This window comes from Ornithorhynchus anatinus, chromosome 7, assembly GCF_004115215.2.
Source record: "Ornithorhynchus anatinus isolate Pmale09 chromosome 7, mOrnAna1.pri.v4, whole genome shotgun sequence".
Classification (NCBI taxonomy): domain Eukaryota; kingdom Metazoa; phylum Chordata; class Mammalia; order Monotremata; family Ornithorhynchidae; genus Ornithorhynchus; species Ornithorhynchus anatinus.
This window is the reverse complement of record NC_041734.1, coordinates 35855481-35875992: the sequence shown is the minus strand read 5'-3', so window position 1 is coordinate 35875992 and position 20512 is coordinate 35855481. Positions and strand designations below refer to the sequence as shown.

The following is a 20512-nucleotide window of genomic DNA, read 5'->3' as shown; positions in this document are numbered from 1 at the left end:
CCTGACACATTTGCATTTTAGAAGAATTTTAAAATAAGTGTTTTTTTTTAATGGTATTTGTGCTCTTACTATGTGCCAAGCACTGTACTGAGAACTGCATTAGCTGCAAGCTGATTAGGTTGGACACATTCCATGTCTTCCACGGGGCTCACAGTTTTAATCCCCAATTTATAGATGTGGGAATTGAAGCCCAGAGAAATTAAGTGACTTGCCCAAGGTCATGCAGCTGGAGTGGTGGAACCCGGATTAGGACACAGGTTCTTCTGACTCCCAGTCCCTGCTCTATCCACTAGAGAACACTGCTTTTTGAGCTAGAGTGCTCCGTCTGATGTAGTGAAGATGCTTGTCAACCTGCCTCTATCACCCTCCCACAGGCTCAAATTGCTTATTTTTGTGACTTACAAATTAATTTACAATATAAGGAAATTTATCCTGCTAGACTATGTTGTCTTTTAGAGAAGTTAGGCTTATCACTTTAGGATGGAAATGCATTTGCCACATACAGCAGCAGAGTTTTCAGACATATATATTATCTTTTGTCTATGTTTTATCATATACAAAGGTAAAAGTTCTTCCTCAGAAAAGACATTAGGAGGGATGAAATTGAACTGGACCAGATAAGAAATCCATCTGGAATTCTGACAAAGCACAAAAGCAAGGAGTCCTGATTTTTTAATCAGTTTTGCTTGTGATTGCTCAATTTTTCTGATTTCCTAGATGTTTTTGAACCATTTTATAACAGGGTAGAGTGGACCAAGATCCTCTGGAATAAGATTTGCAAAGACATTTAACCCTCAAACTACATTTAATACTGCAATTATTACTATATTTGCTGTTGACACAAATCCTCTGCTATTGGAGTAAGAATTTCTTCACACTATTAAGTTGAAGAATCTTGTTGACTAGTTTTTCTCCTTTGTTGTGATACTGTTGTCTTTCTGGTTGAAGTTTTATACAATTCAAGCTTGTTCCATATGTGTGTGTATGTATGTGTATCTGGCAAGAGATGCTGGTATAATTATTTTGGCTTAATTTAACTTCCATGCACTCAATTATGATTAATGATGAGAGACTGTTAACCCCATTAAGACACTGATACAATGCGAAAAGAGAGGAGTTGCTAAAAAACAATGTATGTATATGTTTTGTGGATAACATTGATGTCTACAGGTTTAAATCAGCCTACAATTAAGACATTGACTATTCACACTCACAGATTCATTGTCATTACATTTTCCTGTCCAGCAGTATAGCTGCCTCTCTAAACTTTCTGAGTTAATTTGGAAATTGAATTAGAAATCTTGAAAGATCAAGCTCAGAGGAAAGATTTGCCATTTCCTTTGTTTAATAGGAACTTTATGTGTTGGTCTGGTCATTTAGTTTCATGTGCAAACATTAGGACAGAAAGAAAAATGTGTAATAAAAAAACTCTTAAATCAAGAAATCAAGTAAATTACCCTTTCAAGTCACAAAAATGAGTGCTGGATTAAATTTATGTTTTAAGTAAAAATTTGTTTCCCTCTTTATCCTGATTATTGCCATAAGAAAGCTTATCAGTATTTCATGATTTGTATTTGACTTGTCACTATTCAATAGCATTCAAAATACAGTAGGAGACCCGAAGTTCACTATGAAAAAAGTAGCTTAAAATTACTAGTGGCTGGGTTTATTTTTGCATATTAAGAGACAAGGAAGCCAAGGAGGAAGCAGCATCGTCTAGTGGTTGAGCATGGGAGTGGGTGTTAGAAAGGACTGGGTTCTAATCCTGGTTCTACTTGTCTGCTGTGTGACCTTAGGCAAATCACTTCACTTCTCTGTGCTTCAGGTAAGTCGACTATAAAATGGGGATTAAGACTGAGAGGCCCATGTGGGACAGGGATTGTGTCCAGATCAATTTGCTTGTATCTAACCTAACGCTTAGTACAGTGCCTGGTACATAGTAAGCACTTAACAAATACCACAATTATTATTATTATTATTTCAAAGAAGTAAATGACATCATCCTAATGACTCTTTCTTAATATTCCAAGGTTTCAAGAATGAAGACAATGAGACTCTGTCCTGGGAGGCTGTCATGAAGGAAAATTACCTTGTCAAAATCAATACCAAAGCAAACGACTCAACGGAAGAGTATGTCATCTTTTTTCTCTCTGCTTTGATAGACTTGCCCTTTATACTTTTAGCAGGTTGAACTTATTTGCACAAACCCCATAATGAGAACCTTCAGAAGGAGATCAAGAGGATATTACTCAGCCAATTCTTTGAAGGTTTGACAGAGATCAATGGTGAAGGAGTTTGAAAGCAACCATTACTCTGTTCCTCCACTATCTTCTTGGCAAAAGACCAGCATGGGGTGGCCCAGGCAGTAGGCCTTCTAGATGAGCAGGAACAAATGATGATGATCTATTTGGAATGGAAGACATAAAGCAGAACAATACTTCCAACTGTGGTCACAAGCCACAGAATAGGAAAGTCACATTCTGGCGTTATCCAGACCCCACAACTATTTGAGAGAGGCTGGTTGATTAATCTGTCATGGGTTTGCCACAGATGACCAATTCTGTCATAGAACACACACCTAGTTCTATCTGCAGGCCTGTCCTCAATATTCTTCCTTGATAGTTTTAGTTCTTTGGATAGGCAGCCCCAAACAACAGCTATATTACCCTCAAAAATCAGCACAAGACCAGAACTGTGCACCAACTTTTAAAAGATTGCTCTACCTCCTTGCAGAAATTCCTTTGACTGTAAAATGAATGGATTCAGCATTTGTTTTTATTCTCACAGCAAATATTGATATTCCTCAAAGTAAATGCATAATTGGCTAGTTGCTGGTGTTTATAAATGTCAGGTCTTTCCCAAATTGAGCCAATCTTGTATTTAATAAACCACCTTCCCCACCTCCAAATAAATGCAATCTCCCTTTCCCCAAATCTTGCCCTTCTTTTCTGTTAAACACACTTTATTTCCAATAGAACATGACCAGATGTTTTGATTTAGGTGAGGCAGTACTGAAATTTCATGGTCTCTGCCACATCTCACATCTGGCTCTTGGAGGCAAATTTGTGCCTCAAAAAGTCCAAAGGGAAAAATGGGGCCATCTTACATATCTCAGCCAATGGGAAGGGACATATGGGGACGGGGCAGAAGAGAGCAGAAGTGAGGGAGGCTGACTGCAGCCTCTGGTAAATTCTAGGTCCATGGGTCCAAGGTTTCAAATTATATGCTTGCTGGTAAGTCTAAGTCTGAGATAATGACAGCTTGGGGCTGGACCCCTCAGGGCTCAGGTGCAGATCTGGGGCTACTGCCCTTCACCATCATCAAAAAGCAGTAATAATAACCACTGTGGTATTTGTCAAGCTCTTACTGAGTGCCAAATACAATACTGAGCACTAGGATAGAGTCAAGATAATAATGTTGGATACGCTCCTCATCTCACATGGGGCTCAGTCTAAATCAGACAGAGAACAAGCTTTGAACACCCAGATTTTTTAGATTAGTAAGAGCCCATATCGCCAAGATCCACCCTTTCCTCTCCACCCAAACGGCTATCTTACTGTTACAGGCTCTCATAATATGCCGGCTGGATTATTGTGTCAGCCTTCTCTCTAATCTCCCTTCCTCCTGTCTCTCCCCGCTCCAGTCTATTCTTCATTCTGCTGCCCGGCTCCTCTTCCTGCAGAAATGCTCTGGGCATGTCACTCCCCTTCTTAAAAACCTCCAGTGGTTGCCTATAAACCTCTGCACAAAACAAAAACTTCTCACTCTAGGTTTCAAGGCTCTCCATCACCTTGCCCCCTCCTACCTCTCCTCCCTTCTCTCTTTCTACTGCCCACCCCGCACGCTCCATTCCTCTGCCGCCCACCTCCTCACCATCCCTCGGTCTCGCCTATGCCGCTGTCAACCCCTGGGCCACATCCTCCTGCTGTCCTGGAATGCCCTCCCTCCTCACCTCCGCCAAACTAATTCTCTTCCCCTCTTCAAAATCCTACTTAGAGCTAACTTCCTCCAAGAGGCCTTCCCAGATTGAGCTTCCCCTTTTCCCTCTCCTCCCTCTGCTCCCCCTCAAACCCCCTTCACTTCTCCTCAGCTAAGCCCTCTTTTCCCCCCTTTCCCTCTACTCCTCCCCCTCTCCCTTCCCCTACCCTCAGCACTGTGCTCGTTCGCTCAATTGTATATATTTTCATTACCCTATTTATTTTGTAATGAGATGTACATCCCCTTGATTCTATTTATTGCTATTGTTTTTGCCTGTCTGTCTCCCCCAGTTATACTGTAAGCCCGTCAATGGGCAGGGACTGTATCTGTTGCCGAATTGTACATTCCAGGTGCTTAGTACAGTGTTCTGCACATAGTAAGCGCTCAATAAATACTAATGAATGAGTGAATAATCTTGGATCAGTTGCTGTCACTTGGGTAATCTCGGTGGTGACAGAAAGAGGCACTGCAGAAACTCTTCTCTTTACTCCTTTCCCTTATGCCCTTTCTCTCCTTTACCCTTCCATCATCTCTGTCCCCTTTCCTCTTTAATGACTTCAGGCCCTGCTCCGCATTAGTCCCTGGCCTGTCTAAGGTGACTAGAGTATTGATTTTCTTACAGCATTACCCATTTCTTCCCTTCCCCTCAAACAGCCCCATGTTGTTCTTCCTTCACTTCCTTATAATCTCATTTAATCCACTCCTCTCCCTCAAATTCCGTCTGACTCAAACCCCATCTTTCTTAACTCTGAATCTGGCCTGAAGCTAAAGCTTAGAGAGGGCTCTGAAGTGGTTGGTGTAAAGTTGTTGGGGGCCTTAGAGTCACTGAAAAGTGGACATTTCTAATCCAAAAATTAGGGAGTTTGTTGGAGGTAGGGGCTTCTAACTGTGGGAGTTGATCGATCAGTCAGTGGTATTTATTGAGCACTTACACTGTGCTGAGCACTGACCTAGGCGCTAAAAAAAAAACAACTGTGAGCACCACGTCGGACAACCTGATCACCTTGTATCCCCCAGCGCTTAGAACAGTGCTTTGCACATAGTAAGTGCTTAACAAATACCACAATTATTATTATTATTAGAGAGAGAACAATGCAGTAGATACCTTAACTACTGGTTTTAAGTTGCCCCTGATATGACAAGGGCATGCCAGTGAAACTATGCTATGCCACAGGCTGAGCCTTTGATAGCCACTTCAAGCAAAATTTCCTTCTCCTCTCCCTTAGACCTAGACAGCATGTCTGGGCTTGAAGGTGATATCAGAACTTGTGTGTGCAACTTGAACTGACAGATTCTTGGAAAGGCTCTATATAATTTGAAAGGATACTTATAGGATTTGCTATGCAGGTCATGGACAAAATAATCTGCCCTTCAGATCTTTCTATTTGATATAATCCCTTTCTGGTCATTATTGTCATCAATGGTATATATTGAACATTTATAATGTGCAGAGAGCTGAACTAAGTACTTGAGAGAGTACAATATAACAGGCACATTCCCTGCCTACAATGAGCTTACAGTCTAATGTAGTTTTAAAAATCCACACTTGGTTTTTCATACTCCATTTTGGCTCCCACAGAATATTGTTTTTGAATAACTGCAGTTTGGGTTTTGTTTGCTCGTTTGTTCTGGTGGCAGTGATTGATGCTGACTGATGTCAGAGACACCCACTTGGAATGGCAGGCTGGCTTGCTATCCCTAGCACAGGGACAGACTTGAGTTTCCTGACAGCGGGACCAGTTCACTAGTTTTCATAAAGAACTAAATATTCTACTAGACATAAGGTGACAGAGAACTTCGAACCACCACAGTTATATTTCCTGCGCAGAGTAAATGACCTGTGGATTCTGTAATTCATTCAATTGTATTTGTTGAGCACTTACTATGTGCAGAGTACTGTACTAAATGCTTGGAATGTAGAATTAGGCAACAGAATTAGACAATCCCTGCCCAATAACAGGCTCACAGTCTAAATGGGGGAGACAGCAAAGCAAAACAGAACAAAACAAAACAAGTAGTCTGGCGACAAAAGAAATGCAGAAGCACAATGCATTCTGAGTGCAGGGTGGTGTGTAACACTGCTGTAGCAATGAATTTAAATGGTGACTCATTTTAATTTGGCTTGAGCAACATATAAATAACATGATCAGAATGTTCTTTTTCCCCAGAACCTTCTTGAATTTCATCGTTTGAAAGGAACCCAACTGTGCCTAGCTGCACCTGCCCTTAATCAGTGGTATTTGTTGAGGACTTAGTGTGTGCACAGCACTCTACTAAGTGCTTGGGAGAGTACATTATGACATTTGGCATATGTATTCCCTGTCCACAGGAAGTTTGCAGTCTAAAGGACCCTTAAGCCTTTGTTTTACCAACCGTGCTTTGTCAATCATGGGAACTGTTATTAATCCATTTATTGAAAATCACCAGTGATTGGTTTACATTCAGAGTTAGGCTTTCGCTTCCTGATATTTTGTTCGGACTTTCTGTTGCTGAATAGAGTTTGTGTCTTGATGTTTCCATCCAGTGCTCTGAGCTGTAGTTCACCCTGCTTGTTCCACAAGGGTTTATCGGGTTATGACATCCTCCTGACAGTTAAAACTGACACTAGTGAGGACTCATAAGGACAATTCAGACTTCTCATACACAGCCAGCCGTCCAGATAGTCAAGTTGAACTGAGTTCCAAGGATAATTTCAAAGTTTGAAGCACTTGCCTCTATCATTCAACGGTTGGGAATCTTCCCCTGTCCTTCTTCCTCTTTGATCTAGTCAGTCAGCCAATTGTTTTTATTGAATTCTTACTGTGTGCAGAGCACTGTACTAAGCGCTTGGGAGAGTACACTACAATAATACAACAGACATATTCCCTGTCCACAGTGCAGTTAGTATGAGTCAGCCTCCCCACTCCTTCCCCATCTTCCCTCCACCAGTGGTAATGATATTTAGGTTTTCCAGCTCTAATAAGGTAGTGATGCAGGAGGTAATGGACTTTATTTTGCCAAATAAAACACTCTGTTTAACCCAAAGGAGCAAATGAGAAAGAAAGGGCTTTTAGTGGTCAAATGCACTGTTGACTCCAGCTAGTCACTCAGCAGCATGCCCATAAAATTGAGTTAAATTGCTTTTCTGATATTTTTCATCTCTTTTCAGAGTAAGGCATCGGTTTAGACAACTGGATATGAAGGTACTGTTTCAGTTATTACTGGCAGCATGTGTAGCTTTTAATCCTTGCTTTAATCGCCATCTGAGATTTTGAGAAATGCTATCAGGCTAAAAAATAATTCTATAGTTTAGAAAGTCTATGTTTCTCTGCTCCCATTTCCAAACTCAGAATAGTCCTGTCCCTACCTTCACAAATGCAACTCTGGCCAGACTGTTCTATTTAGCACATTTTCCTGAAATATTAGTCAGGGCTGATCAGGACAATCCAGAGTAGAACAACTTCTCAACTTTTTTTTTTTTTTTGTCATTCCCAGTAATCCACCTCTGCAGATTGTTGCCTTATGTAAATATAGCACTAAATTGCAAGTACAAGTGATGGACTTCATTACCATCATAAATCACCAAACCATTTAATGAAAGCCTCTGAGTAGAAGAATTAAACTAGGATATGAATTTATTAAGGTCTCTCTAACTCACAAGAATTTGTGAGAATAAACTTGGATACTTGCTTTGAAATTGCTTTGGGAAAATAAGTGCTTTACAAAATCAAGGTGTTATAATTAAGTTTACCTGATTTAATCAGATTTGGATCAATGAATCATTTATTGTGCAATATTTAGAAATCCTTAGTGACCTCCTATCAGAAAACTTTATACTTTAATTCTTCCAATTTTGTTCAGTTTTTCTTAATGGTTAGACTGTTCTTCCACAGTGGTGATGATATTTGGGCTACCGAAAGATTTCAGTTATCTCTGCTATACCTGTTCCTTCTTATCAAGGACATTTGAGAGTTTACTTTATATTTGACAGAGACAATGAGAAAAGTTTATTTGCCAGGGCAAGCTGAATCATAGTTTTGTGTTGTAACTTACAATATGATATATCCAGATCATAACATCAAATTCCTGTTTGACCTTGTTCTCTTTAAATAATGTTGTGGAAAAAAACCATGGATGGAAAGAAGCCCACATATTACAGTTAATATGGGCCAAAAAGCCGTTCTTGGAAAGCTAATTATGTGGAAATCATATTAGTGATATGCTATAATATTAAGTGCATAATATATAAACATAATAACTTAAAATAAGACTCATCCATCCTGCTTAACTGAATTATGTATAGAGGTCTTTTATTACATCTTTTAAAAATCACTGACACTCATTTTTGGCATGCTCATTTTTAGGGTTTTTTCATTGTTTTGCCTTTTATTACTTGCATATGAAATTAAATATTACCATTGCATTCCAAATCAGCAGTTTGTCCTATTACCTGAGTTAGCTAATAATTACTTGTTAACAACCTGCATCCACAAAGTAAGCAACAGTGCATGAATTGAGTCTGTGGATATTGTATACATTACTGTTCTTATATAACAGTCATTCCAGAATAACTGAATTGTGCTTTGTACTGATACAGTTTATTGCATGTTTATTCTTCTCAATAGTGTGAGTGTGATTCTAGGAGATGAAAGTTTGGTTTCTACAAATTAATATGAATTTCCTTTTTTCCTTTTCCAAGTTGAATGATCTCAAAGGCCTCCTGAAAGAAATTGCTAATAAAATCAAATAAAATCATATGGAAATCTAGAAAAAAAGCTAATTCTAGTTTGGTGAGTTACTGTAATATTTTTAAGTCTGACATCTCACATGAAGCTATACCTGCTAAATTTCTTTCGACTTTGTAAACCATGTCCTAAAATAAGTAGAGTATGCAGTATGGGAGAAAGTATCTTTCCTAATGATAGTTTGTAGTCCAAAGGATTATTCTTCCAAAGTCTGTTCTACTCCATGATTGAAGGTTAGCTGCTTGTGAAGGCTGCATTCACTTTTTCAAGCCTGTGGAGTACTGTTTTTATTTCTGGTAGAATTATCCAGTCCAGGTATGTTCTGAGTTCCTCAGACAAAAGATAGAAAAAATACATTATTTATCAATTTTTTCCTTAGTTTGTGCAAAAAAGTTTCAGCTACCATACACAGCCCCTGAAAATCCACAGAAATTGTTGAGTAATTCAGCCTGTTTGTTTGGAATGTGTCAGCAAGACCAGCAAGCAAACGAGGTTAGAAAGTTAGAAGGAAGACTCAGCCCCACCAGTGCTTTAGATAGAGATGTGGTGCCACTTTGCATTTTGCAAAGGCTAAGTGCACTGTCTGAAGGAACTAAAATGAATGGAAATTCTGCATCTATGTCAAATCTACTGACTGAGAAATAACTGTGCCTTATTTCAGCTTTTCAATTAGTAATGTACTAGAGTCTATGGCCTTTGATTTAATTACCCCCTGGTTTTTTGAAGCTCTTGCCATGGGTCTCCCAGTAATTTACTGAGGAACTAGAAATTAGAGAAATAATCTCCAACAGGTTAACCTATTTTTCTTTTTTGAAATCAAGGAGAACATTTTAAAAAATGGAACAGAAAATAAAAACTGGGGGAGGGAGGAATTGGATGAAAATTTAGTTTTGTACATCAATAGGCTGGGATCTAGTCTGCCTTTGCCATGCCCTCTGCACTTAAGCTCTCTTTGGGGCAAGGAATACGCTTGCCAACTCAGTTGTACTCTCCCAAGTACTTAGTACAGTGCTCTGCATACAATAAGTGTTCAATAAATACCACTGGTTGATTTGCTGGGTGACTTTGGATAAGTCATTTAATTTCTCATTCATATATTATTGGTCTTCTATCCCAAAGGAAATCAGTATGGCCGAGTGGCAGGAACATGGGTTTGGGGGTCAGAGGACTTGGGTTTTAATCCTGGCTCCATCAGTTGTCTGCTATTTGACCTTGGGCAAGTCACTTAACTTCTCTGTGCCTCATCTGTAAAATGGGAATTAAGACTATGAGCCCCATTTGGGACAGAGATCGTGTCCAACCTGATTATCTTGTAATAATGTTGGTATTTGTTAAGCGCTTACTATGTGCCGAGCACTGTTCTAGGCACTGGGGTAGACACAGGGAATCAGGTTGTCCCACATGGGGCTCACAGTCTTAATCCCCATTTTACAGATGAGGTAACAGGCACCGAGAAGTGAAGTGACTTGCCCAAAGTCACACAGCTGACAAATGGCCGAGCTGGGATTTGAACCCATGACCTCTGACTCCAAAGCCCGTGCTCTTTCCACTGAGCCACGCTGCTTCTCTGTATCTTCTTTTGTATCTACTCCAGTGTTTAGAACAGTGCTTAGCACATAGAAAGAACTTAAATACCATAATAATTATTATTATAAATATGAGACAATGGTATGAGAGTGCTTTAGGAAATAAAAGTTAGAGACCTATAAGGTATTGTTATAACAACCCTACTTCTCCAAGGTGTTTTATCCCTCTAGTTGGGAAAGCTATTAGATAAAAAAAAAAAAGAGAGGCTCATGCTCATTTGCTTTTTTTTTCTTTCCTTTTGCTTCCATTGAAACCACTCAGGCGTTTGGGTTTCAGGACAGGAAAAGAATCTGATAGTCTCCCAGAGAGATAACTTTCAACAGAGGGTGCTTAGTAGAATTAAAGCACTGATACCTTTCTTTTTTCTGGGATGATGATGAAAGAGTCCAAAGAGGAACTTCTGGCAAGGGGACAGAAGAAAGCTAGTCTTACTAAATTTGGGGAATTACATATCCTAAAAAAGCAAAATGGGAGAATGCCTGATTGTATGCCTTCATGAATGAGAGAATGAAAGAAATCCCCATTGATTGACAAAAATTCCCAAATTTTGTTCGGTTTTTGAAATGCACAAATTATTCTTTAAGAGCATACATTTAATATAAAATATTAATTTTCAATAGGCCCTGGAGATCAGCAGGCAGGACAAAATTAGTTGTCTTGTATTAGACACTATCTGATTTCTCTTCAGTCTGCCTCCCAATTAACAAACCCTAATTAACATTCTGGGTGCTTTTTTGAGGGTCAATGCACACAAATAGCCAGGATAAGTATCACTTGCTTGTCCTACTCAGGAAGATGAAAGGAAACATCTATTGGAAAATCAGGTACTTTGTAGATTCTGAAGTGATTTCTTTAGAAAGACTGGCATGCTCCTAGTATCTCTCTTTAAAAATTCAACTGGGAGTTCCAATGGGCTATACAACATTGTGTTTGGAAAATCAATCTTATTTAATGACATCTAACTATATGCAAAGAACTGTCCTAAGCACTTGGGAAAGAACAATACAATAGAATTAGCAACTCATTTCCTGTCCATAAGGAGCTTACATGTGGATGCTAGCAGGATAGCATCCCCCAAAAGAAAGAACTTTACTTGAGTATAGTTCCTAAATATGAAATAAGCTTAGCATTTTTACATAACACTAGCAACCATATTGATGAAATCCTTAGGACAAAAGAATCTTAAAATATTTTAAATGGTATTTATTGATGCGTTGAGAAAATAAATGTCTACCATACAAGTTATTCTGCTTTGCCAATTTTTAACAGAATGCATTTCAAACGTTATCTCTTGAATTGGCTAATTTTTCAGCCTCAGGAAACCTTGGTTTTTGCTTATTTTGTTGAAATTGGTTCCATTTCCCTTATATTGTCTTCTATAGGCCTGTTGATGATGGTTGCATTTTTGCATGTGACCCATCCTTTACCCTTTATCCTTAGGGTAAATTAGATGGATACTGTACAAGCGATTTAAGGTGAAGCTTCATTTTCCTGACTGAAAGGGGAGTTGGTTGTCAAATGATATCCTAGGCATCCTATTACCTTTTATCAATCAATCAATGGTATTCATTGAGCACCTCCTCTGTGCAGAGCATTGTACTGTTTGGGAGAGTACAATAGAGTAGAAGAGACACAATCCTTGCTCTCAACAAAGGTTTATCAGCAACAAATAGATTAAATTATTGGATGGAGTCCAGCTCAACAGCCAGTAATGGAAAAGTGAAGTCTAATTTGAAGGAATTGAAAAATTCATTCTAAAAATGCCCTTTTTCCTTCTTAATACAGGTTCTAATTACTAAAAGGAAATCCTTTGGTGACCATCACCTGTGAAAGATCCTGGAAACATTCACCATTCACCATCCAAGAAGAGAGTTAAAATCTTGGTATATTATTAGTGAGAATGTTGTACGTTCTATGTTATGGGTAAGAGTTTTAAATCACTCATGTTTTGACATCTCAAAATGTTCAGCCTGTTCCTTTATTTTTATACATGAAATATCTGGCACTGCAGATAACACCATCTTTAGGAACAATTTTTGCACATACACATTGTAGATGTGATTGTCAATCATGCATCAGTTTTATCCACCACATGGGCACACACTTGTAAAGTTTTACCATCAGCGGAAACAACTTCAAATCCCAAGTCAGCTTTGTATGTCTATCTGTGTCTTTCCATCTCTCTCTCTCTCCCTCTCTCTTTCTCCATATGCAATGCAAGAAAAGCAGGAGAGACAGGGACAGGGAAGGTATTTTCCATTCTATATCTGTCTGCTGTATCATTTCCTCTCCTTTTGTAGTACTATGTCACTAGTAAGTAATGCATTCTCTAAGGCTTTTCCAGCCACTGAATCACTTTTCAACATGTGAACATCATAAAACAGCCTCTCTCTCTATAATACAAATCGAACATTGTAATAGCCTATCCCCCTACTTTTGTCCTGTGGATGGTCACATCTCACTGGAATGCATTTTTGAGCAATTGCATTCATTTGCCTAGCACTGATGATCATCAATACTTTATTGTCTGGACAATAATAAAGCCTGATTTCAGTTTAACTGATCACCTACATCAAAACACCAGGAATAGCAAACTTCAACAACTCTGAGGTAAAGCTGCATCTGTGAGCTTTGTTATGCTGACCTGAGGATGATCTGGAAAGCTCCAACTATTTATCTTAAAGAACCATCTGAAAAATCTCGATTAAAACATCTTTTTCACAGACTGTAAGAATGATAATAACTGTACTATTTTTAAGTGCTTGTCATGGGCCAAGTACTGTGCTAGGTAGAGGGGAAGATACAGGATAATCAGATCAGATTGTCAGAGCTCCTGATCCAAACAGAGCTCCCACTCTAAGGTACAGGGAGAACTGGTATTGAATCCTCATTTTACAGATGGGAAACTGAGGTACAGAGCAATTAAGTGTCTTGTCTAAGGTCAGAGTAGGCAAGTGTTTGGCAGGTATTATTTACCAGATCACTAGGTTTACTTCATTTGGGGCCACCTAAGAGGCATATTGATATTTAATATGCTCACTGAGTGCAGTGCACTGTTATAAGCCCTTGGGAAGAAAAATGGAAACAACAAGACATTTCCAGCCCACAAAAAGTTTAAAATCAAACCATGATTTTAACCATGACTAAACCTTGACCAGCCTGGTTTCCAGCCTAACATGAATCCATCAGTGGTATGTGAGAGCTTACTGTGTGCAGAGCCTTGTACTAAGCACCTGGGAGTGTACAATGTAACAATGAGACACATTCCCTGACCACAATGAGCTTACAGTCTAGAATATCCTCATAAAATGCCCCATACATACCTGGAAACAACTCAAGCTGATTGACCACATGTTAAAGAACAAACTTGGATGGGAATATATGCAAATAAATTACTTTGTTAACAGAGAACACACAAAAACATTAAAACTCATTAAAACAGAGTTAGAATGATATAGAAGCATGTTAGAAAGATGGAAAATCCAAATGCCGGTTTTCCCATTCCTCTTCCCAATATAACCCTCTGCTGTGTGCAAAACGGTGCCTGGAATTAATGGAAACTAGGTTGGTGGGAGATGGGTGATTGGTACCTAAGGGAATTTAAAATGGATCTTAAATCAGCTTTTCAACTTCTGAATAGGCTGTAAACCCATTAGGTGAATAGGAAAAACCTAGGAGAAAGCTATTAAGAGATCATCTATTTAGGAAAATTGCTAAAGTACCTACCAGAAAGCTGGATTTTAATTTCACGTGGGAACCACTGAAATGTGTATTTATAAAACTGTCAGATTTCAACCAAGGAAAATGACAGAATTGCACTTATACACAAGTATGACCTGCAAATTGAATTTTAACCTGCAGAGCAAAGGAGTTTGGCAAAATTGGCTTGGCTTTTAGGTATTCAGAATTGGCTTGTAACCTTCTGGACCAATCATCTGGATTTCAACGTTGTTCATATTGGTTTTGAAGAGTCAAATCATCTCCCTCATCCAAGGCAAAATAATGTTTGCATCATTGTGATACAATGCACCTATCAAATGCCCTCAGAATCTTTGGGCTGTTTCCCGGGAACAGAGGAAAAAATTGACACAGTGCTCTAGTAGCTTATAAAAATACTACCATGGGCATGGAGGGCACCATCAGATCCCTTTAAGAATATCCCAGGAAACTAATTTTCCTTAAACCTCATCTTTCTAAAGTTCTTCCTTATGTTCCTATTCCTGCTGTTTCTTCCTCTTCCAAACATGTTCACTCCATGGCAATCATTCCATTTAAATTGCTAAGAACAAAGGTAAATATCTCTATCTACTTGATATTTAGAACAGAAAAACTAGACAATCCTTCCATATTTGCCTGTGTGGAAAAGCAAGTTTTATGTATGCTCTGACTGATCATTTGCTCGCTTTGTAGAGTGTGTATGTTTGTAACTGTAGCTAATGAAATATCCTGTCATTTATGGTACAGTATCTCTAATGAAAGGTGCTACATCCCCTTGTACTGTACTGAATGTGGTAGACAGACCCGAATCCAAATATCTGCAATATGTATTTGTCTAATTGAGGATCAAGTGCACCTTGACTTACCTGACCATACTTATGAATTAAATAATGTAAGTAAAGCATTGCTTCCTGGATTCTTTTGAGACATTCAGAGTTTCAGGCCATTATTTTCAAAATTCAATTGCTGTTCTTTTCAAGGTAAAGGTCACTTTAGGATTTACCACTCTCCTTTAACATTCCTCTTATCAGTCATTCTGTGGCCTCTGAAAAACCTAGATTTAGGGTTAAACTGGGTGGTCTAGTAGACAGAACTTGCCCTGGTCTCGCTGCCAATTCTTTTAATCAGGAGCCTTTGGGGAAATTAGCCTTACGTTGTGAACAGTGCTCTCCTTCAGTCAATTCCCACTGACTATACCAGGAAATGTGGACTTACACCCAAGGATCACCCATCCCCACATTAAATGTATGTTTCTTTTAGTTCTACATAAAGGGAATTTACTTGTATTATATTTGTTTTAGCTTCTCTCAAACTGACAAAGTTTCAGGGAGACAAGCCCATCTCGTTCACCTTCCCTTGCCTCCTCTCTGAGTATCTGTTCCCATTCAATCCCTTGCAAAATATATAAAGTCAGACACCAGGGTGCATTCAGTAAATAGGCAATGCTGATGAGCCTGGTAGTTCAACTAGAGGGAGAGGCTACAAGGGTAGAGACTTAGGGGATTGTATTTTAATATTTTAACCCAGAGAGCCAATATTCCAAGGTTTGGGGGCCTTCTTCCCTATGCCCTTCACACCTGCAGACTACTGTGCTGTGTTTCAAATTCCCTCTTTGTCAGAGTGGATAATTCAATTTTTTGTAGTAATAATAATAATGGGTATTTGTTAAGTATTACTATATTTCAATCACCCTTCTAAGCACGGGGGCAGATATGAAATAATCAGCTCCCAAGTGAGGTTCACAGTCTTAGAAGGAGGGAGATCAGGTATTGAATTCCCATTTTGCACATGAGGGAACTGAGGCAGAGAGAAGTTAAGTGACTTACCTATGGTCACATAGCAGGTAAGTGGTAGAGCTAGGATTAGAATCCAGGTACTCTGACTCCCAGGAACATGCTCTTTCCACTAGGCCAAGTTGCAGAGTGTTGACTGGCCAGGGGATCTAGAGCCAGCGAGAGGAAGGACTGAAGGAAGCAGAAGGGGGGGTGAGCAGCAGATCATGCATCAGAAGGGCTCCATCTCAGCTGAGAAATTGAGTACTGTGGGACAAAAAATCAGGTGGCAGGAGGAGCCTGAGAAGGCTTTGTCAAGCAGGAGATGGAGGAGGACAGGATTCCCCGGAGAAGGAGCCGTAGCCACACTGGACCCATCTATTAGATTCCCCCTTGGCAAAGCCTTCGGCCCCTAAAGCTAATGGGTGGGCCTCTTCTCTGCAGTCACCATGGTGGTGGTCACCATGATGGCCAAGCTCCCCATTAATGTCCCTGCTACCCGTCTCTGACACGCTCTGTCTAGAGGTAGGGTAGCAATCCTTGAGCCACGGAAAGGACTACAGAGGAAAGACAAAGAAGGCCTTGCTTCACTCGTCAGGGGTCTTTTTATGATTTTGTTAAGTGCTTACTATGGGCCAGGTAATCAGGATGGACACCATCCATGTCCCACATGGGGCTCACAGTCTTAATCCCCATTTTACAGATGAGGCCCAGAGAAGTTAAGTGATTTGCCCGAGGTCACACAGTAGAAAGTGGTGGAACCATAACTAAGAACCCAAGTTCTTCACTCCTCCAGACCTTTGCTCTAATCACTAGACCACGCTGCTCCTAGATCAGGATAGGACCTTCCTAGCACTGTGCGTTCAAGTCCTCCCCATTGGATTTAAAGCACTCAGTCACCTTGCCCCCTCCTACTTCACTTCATTACTCTCCTACTACAACCCAACCTGCACACTCTGCTCCTCTAATGCTAACTTTCTCACTGTACCTCAACTACTCTCTGTTCCTTCAAAATCTTATTGAAGGTGTATCCCCTCCAAGAGGCCTTGCCTAAGATCTCTTTTCCTTTTTTTCCAACTTTATGCATTGCCCTGACCTGCTGCCTTTATTGATCCCCACCCCTCCCAACCCCATAGCACTAATGCACATATATGTAATTTATTTATATTAATGTCTGTCTCCCCCTTTAGACTATAAGCTCACTGTGGGCAGGAAATATGTCCATTATATTGTTAAATGACACCCTCCCTACAGCTTAATTCAGGGCTCTGCACGTAATAAGGGCTCAACAAATAAGACTGTTTGTACTCTTCCAGCTGCTCAGTACAGTGTCCTGCACCCAGTAAACACTCAGAAAATGCAATTGATTGGCTGTTGCAGGGATAATGGTGTAAAGGGAGGGTATGTGGGCAGGAAGAGGCATGGGCCAGGGGCGAGCACCACCAATGACTGCAGGACTCACAGGCCCAGGCTGGATGGAAGGATGAGCTACTACTCCCCTTCCCTCCCTCTCCAGTCCCATTCCCACCCAAGAGAAATCAGCTTGGCCTAGTGGGTAGAGTGCGGGCCTAGGAGTCAGAGAGTAATGGGTTCTAATCCCAGTTCCGCCACTAGTCTACTGTGTGACCTTGGGCAAGTCACTTCACTTGGCCTCAGTTACCTCATTTTGCAGAAAATGGGGCTTGAGATTGTGAATCTCGTGTGGGACAGAGACTGTGTCCTACCTGATTTGTTTGTATCCACCCCAGTGTTTAGTACAGTGTCTGACACATAGTAAGCGATTAACAAACACCCAAATTATTATTATTAGGTCAGAGTAAGTCCAACACCTCCAGCACATCATCCAGATCACCCCAATTCCCAGGTTTCCCTTTGCCAGCTTCCTTTCATTCCCAAACCACCCCAGAATGGGTGAAGCTCGCAGGGAGCATGTGGGACTGTGAAACAGCCACATAGAAACTCGATCCTCAAGGGAGTACAACTGAAGAAGGTCATGTCCTTCATGGGGCAAGAGTAGAGTATTTCTTATATTTCCAGCCCAATCTTTCAGTCAAGCAATGATATCTACTGAGTGCTCACTGTGAGCAGAGTCCTCTACTAAGAGTATTACTACTACCATTAATAGTAATGATTACGGTATTTGTTAAGTCCATACTATGTGCCAGGGTTTGTTCTAAGCACTGGGGTGGATATAAGCAAATCGGGTTCAACACAGTCCCTTTCTCATGTGGAGCTCACAGTCTCAACCCTTATTTTACATATGAGGGAACTGAGGCACAGAAGTCTGTTAGACATGACGCCTGACTACCAGTAGCTTACAATCTGTTTCACATCTTTCTCCCCTTCCCTTCACATATGCACACAACCACACACACATTCATCCAACTGAATTCTCTATCGCCTTTTTGCATTCTACTTACAGGCAGCAATGCCAGATGATGATGATGGCGATGATGAATCAATCAATTGATGGCATTCACTGAGTGCTTACTGTGTGCTGAGCACTACACTGGTACTTGGGAGAATACAATAGAGATGGTGATGATGTTGGTGAAGTGCCCTGTCTTACTCGCCCCTGCATTTGGGTCTCATGGTCTCCCTCTGCTGTGAGGAATCTTGGATTCACCAAAGCCACCTTTCTCCCAGGCAAACAATCCCCAGGGACTTGCTCTCTTCTTCCAGATCCAGGAATGATTTATCCATCCCTTGGTGGTTTTTTGGGATTGTCTCTTCTTTATTTCAAATTCTTCATTCCATTTTCTGTAGTATTTTTCAGTCCACTTCCCTATTTTCCTCTCTCTATCTACATAAAGACACAAAATCTGAACTAAATCAATAAATCTAATATGAGCCCCCTATATAGGGAGTAAAGCCAAGACCAAACAAATCTACCTTGGATGGTGCTTCAGTAGTGAAATCCCTTAGTATATCTTATAAAAGAGGAAGGGTCTCAATAAGATGAGGAAAAAATATGCTTCTTCCTATAATTCAAATAAAGCATTGACAAGGATAGTCAGTACACTAGATAAAGTGTAATAGCATAGAAATGAATCAGAATAGAGTATAAGCCCCTCAAGAGAGTGGACAGTGCTTTTCATTTTTATTGTACCTCTCGAGCACCAAGTACAGTGCTCTGCACAATGTTAGGTGCTCAGCAAATCTGGCTATTGCTGCTGCTAATGATAATGCAAGGATTAATCAGGGAAGAATCTTCTTGGAAATTGGAAAATATTATTATTATTATAATAATGTTGATATTTGTTAAGCGCTTACTATGTGCAGAGCACTGTTCTAAGTTCTGGGGTAGATACAGGGTAATCAAGTTATCCCACATGAGGCTCACAGTCTTAACCTCCATTTTACAGATGAGGTAACTGAGGCACAGAGAAGTTAAGTGACTTGCCCACAGTCACACAGCTGACAAGTGGCAGAGCTGGGATTCGAACCTATGACTTCTGACTTCCAAGCCCAGGCTCTTTCCACTGAGCCACGCTGCTATTGTGTAAGCAGAATGTGGGCAGGGAATATGTCTGTCAGCTCTGATTTATTTTAATAATACTTGCGGTATTTGTTAAGTGCTTACTATATGCCAAACACTGTACTAGGTGCTGGGGTAGATACAAGGTAATCAGGTCCCACATGGGGCTGACATTCTAAGTAGGAGGGATAAAAGCCATTGAATTCCCAGTTGGCAGATGAGGTAACTGAGAAGCAGCGTGGCTCAGTGGAAAGAGCACGGGCTTTGGAGTCAGGGCTCATGAGTTCGAATCCCAGCTCTGCCACTTGTCGGCTGTGTGACTGTGGGCAAGTCACTTAACTTCTCTGGGCCTCAGTTCCCTCATCTGTAAAATGGGGATGAAGACTGTGAGCCCCACGTGGGACAACCTGATTCCCCTATGTCTCCCCCAGCGCTTAGAACAGTGCTCGGCACATAGTAAGTGCTTAACAAATACCAACATTATTATTATTATTATTAACTGAAGCACAGAAAAGTTAAGTGACTTGCCAGAGGTTAGACAGCAGGTAAGGGGCAGAGTCAGGATTAGAAGCAGCGTGGCTCAGTGGAAAGAGCCCGGGATTGGGAGTCAGAGGTCATGGGTTCTAATCCCAGCTCTGCCACTTGTCAGCTGTGGGACCTGGGCAAGTCACTTAACTTCTCTGTGCCCCAGTTCCCTCAACTGTAAAATGGGGATGAAGACGGTGAGTCCTACATGGGACAACCTGATTACTTTGTATCTACCCCAGAACAGTACTTGGCACATAGTAAGTACTTAACAAATACCAACATTTATTTTATTTATTTATTTTTAGAACCCAGGTCCTCTGACTTGCAGGCCCGAACTTTCTCCATTAGGCCATCTGCTTCCTGAGGGCTCTCCCAAGTACTTAGTACAGTAAGCACACAGGTAAGTGCTCAATCAATATGATTGATTGATTAATAATGGCATTAGGCGCTGACCATCTGCCACGTACTATGCTAAGCAATGGGACAGACACAAGATTATGAGATGTCTCATGCAGGGCTCACAGTCTAAGAAGGTTAGCGGGCAAAACTATTTTATTCCCATTTTACAGATTAGGAAACTAAGATGCAGAGAGTGGAAGTGACACTGCCCAAGATCACACAAAAGTTAAGAGCCACAGCTGGCATTCAAAACCCAGGTCTCCTGTCTTCCGGTCCCATGTTCTTTCCACTAGACCACTATGCCTAGGAGCGGAGACTTAAGTTTTATC

At 40.5% G+C, this 20512-nt stretch overlaps 1 protein-coding gene across 1 annotated transcript in view; it reads left to right on the top strand.

The window, feature by feature from the left end:
* Positions 1 to 12251, top strand: part of TRPM8 (transient receptor potential cation channel subfamily M member 8) — a 70902-nt gene extending 58651 nt beyond the window's left edge. The window contains exons 22-25 of the mRNA XM_016227669.3: positions 2031 to 2130; positions 7127 to 7160; positions 8657 to 8747; positions 12075 to 12251. Coding sequence (XP_016083155.1) covers positions 2031 to 2130; positions 7127 to 7160; positions 8657 to 8707 — 185 coding nt within the window. The 3' untranslated portion in view covers positions 8708 to 8747; positions 12075 to 12251. The remainder of the gene's footprint in view (positions 1 to 2030; positions 2131 to 7126; positions 7161 to 8656; positions 8748 to 12074) is intronic.
* Positions 12252 to 20512: the final 8261 nt, after the last annotated feature.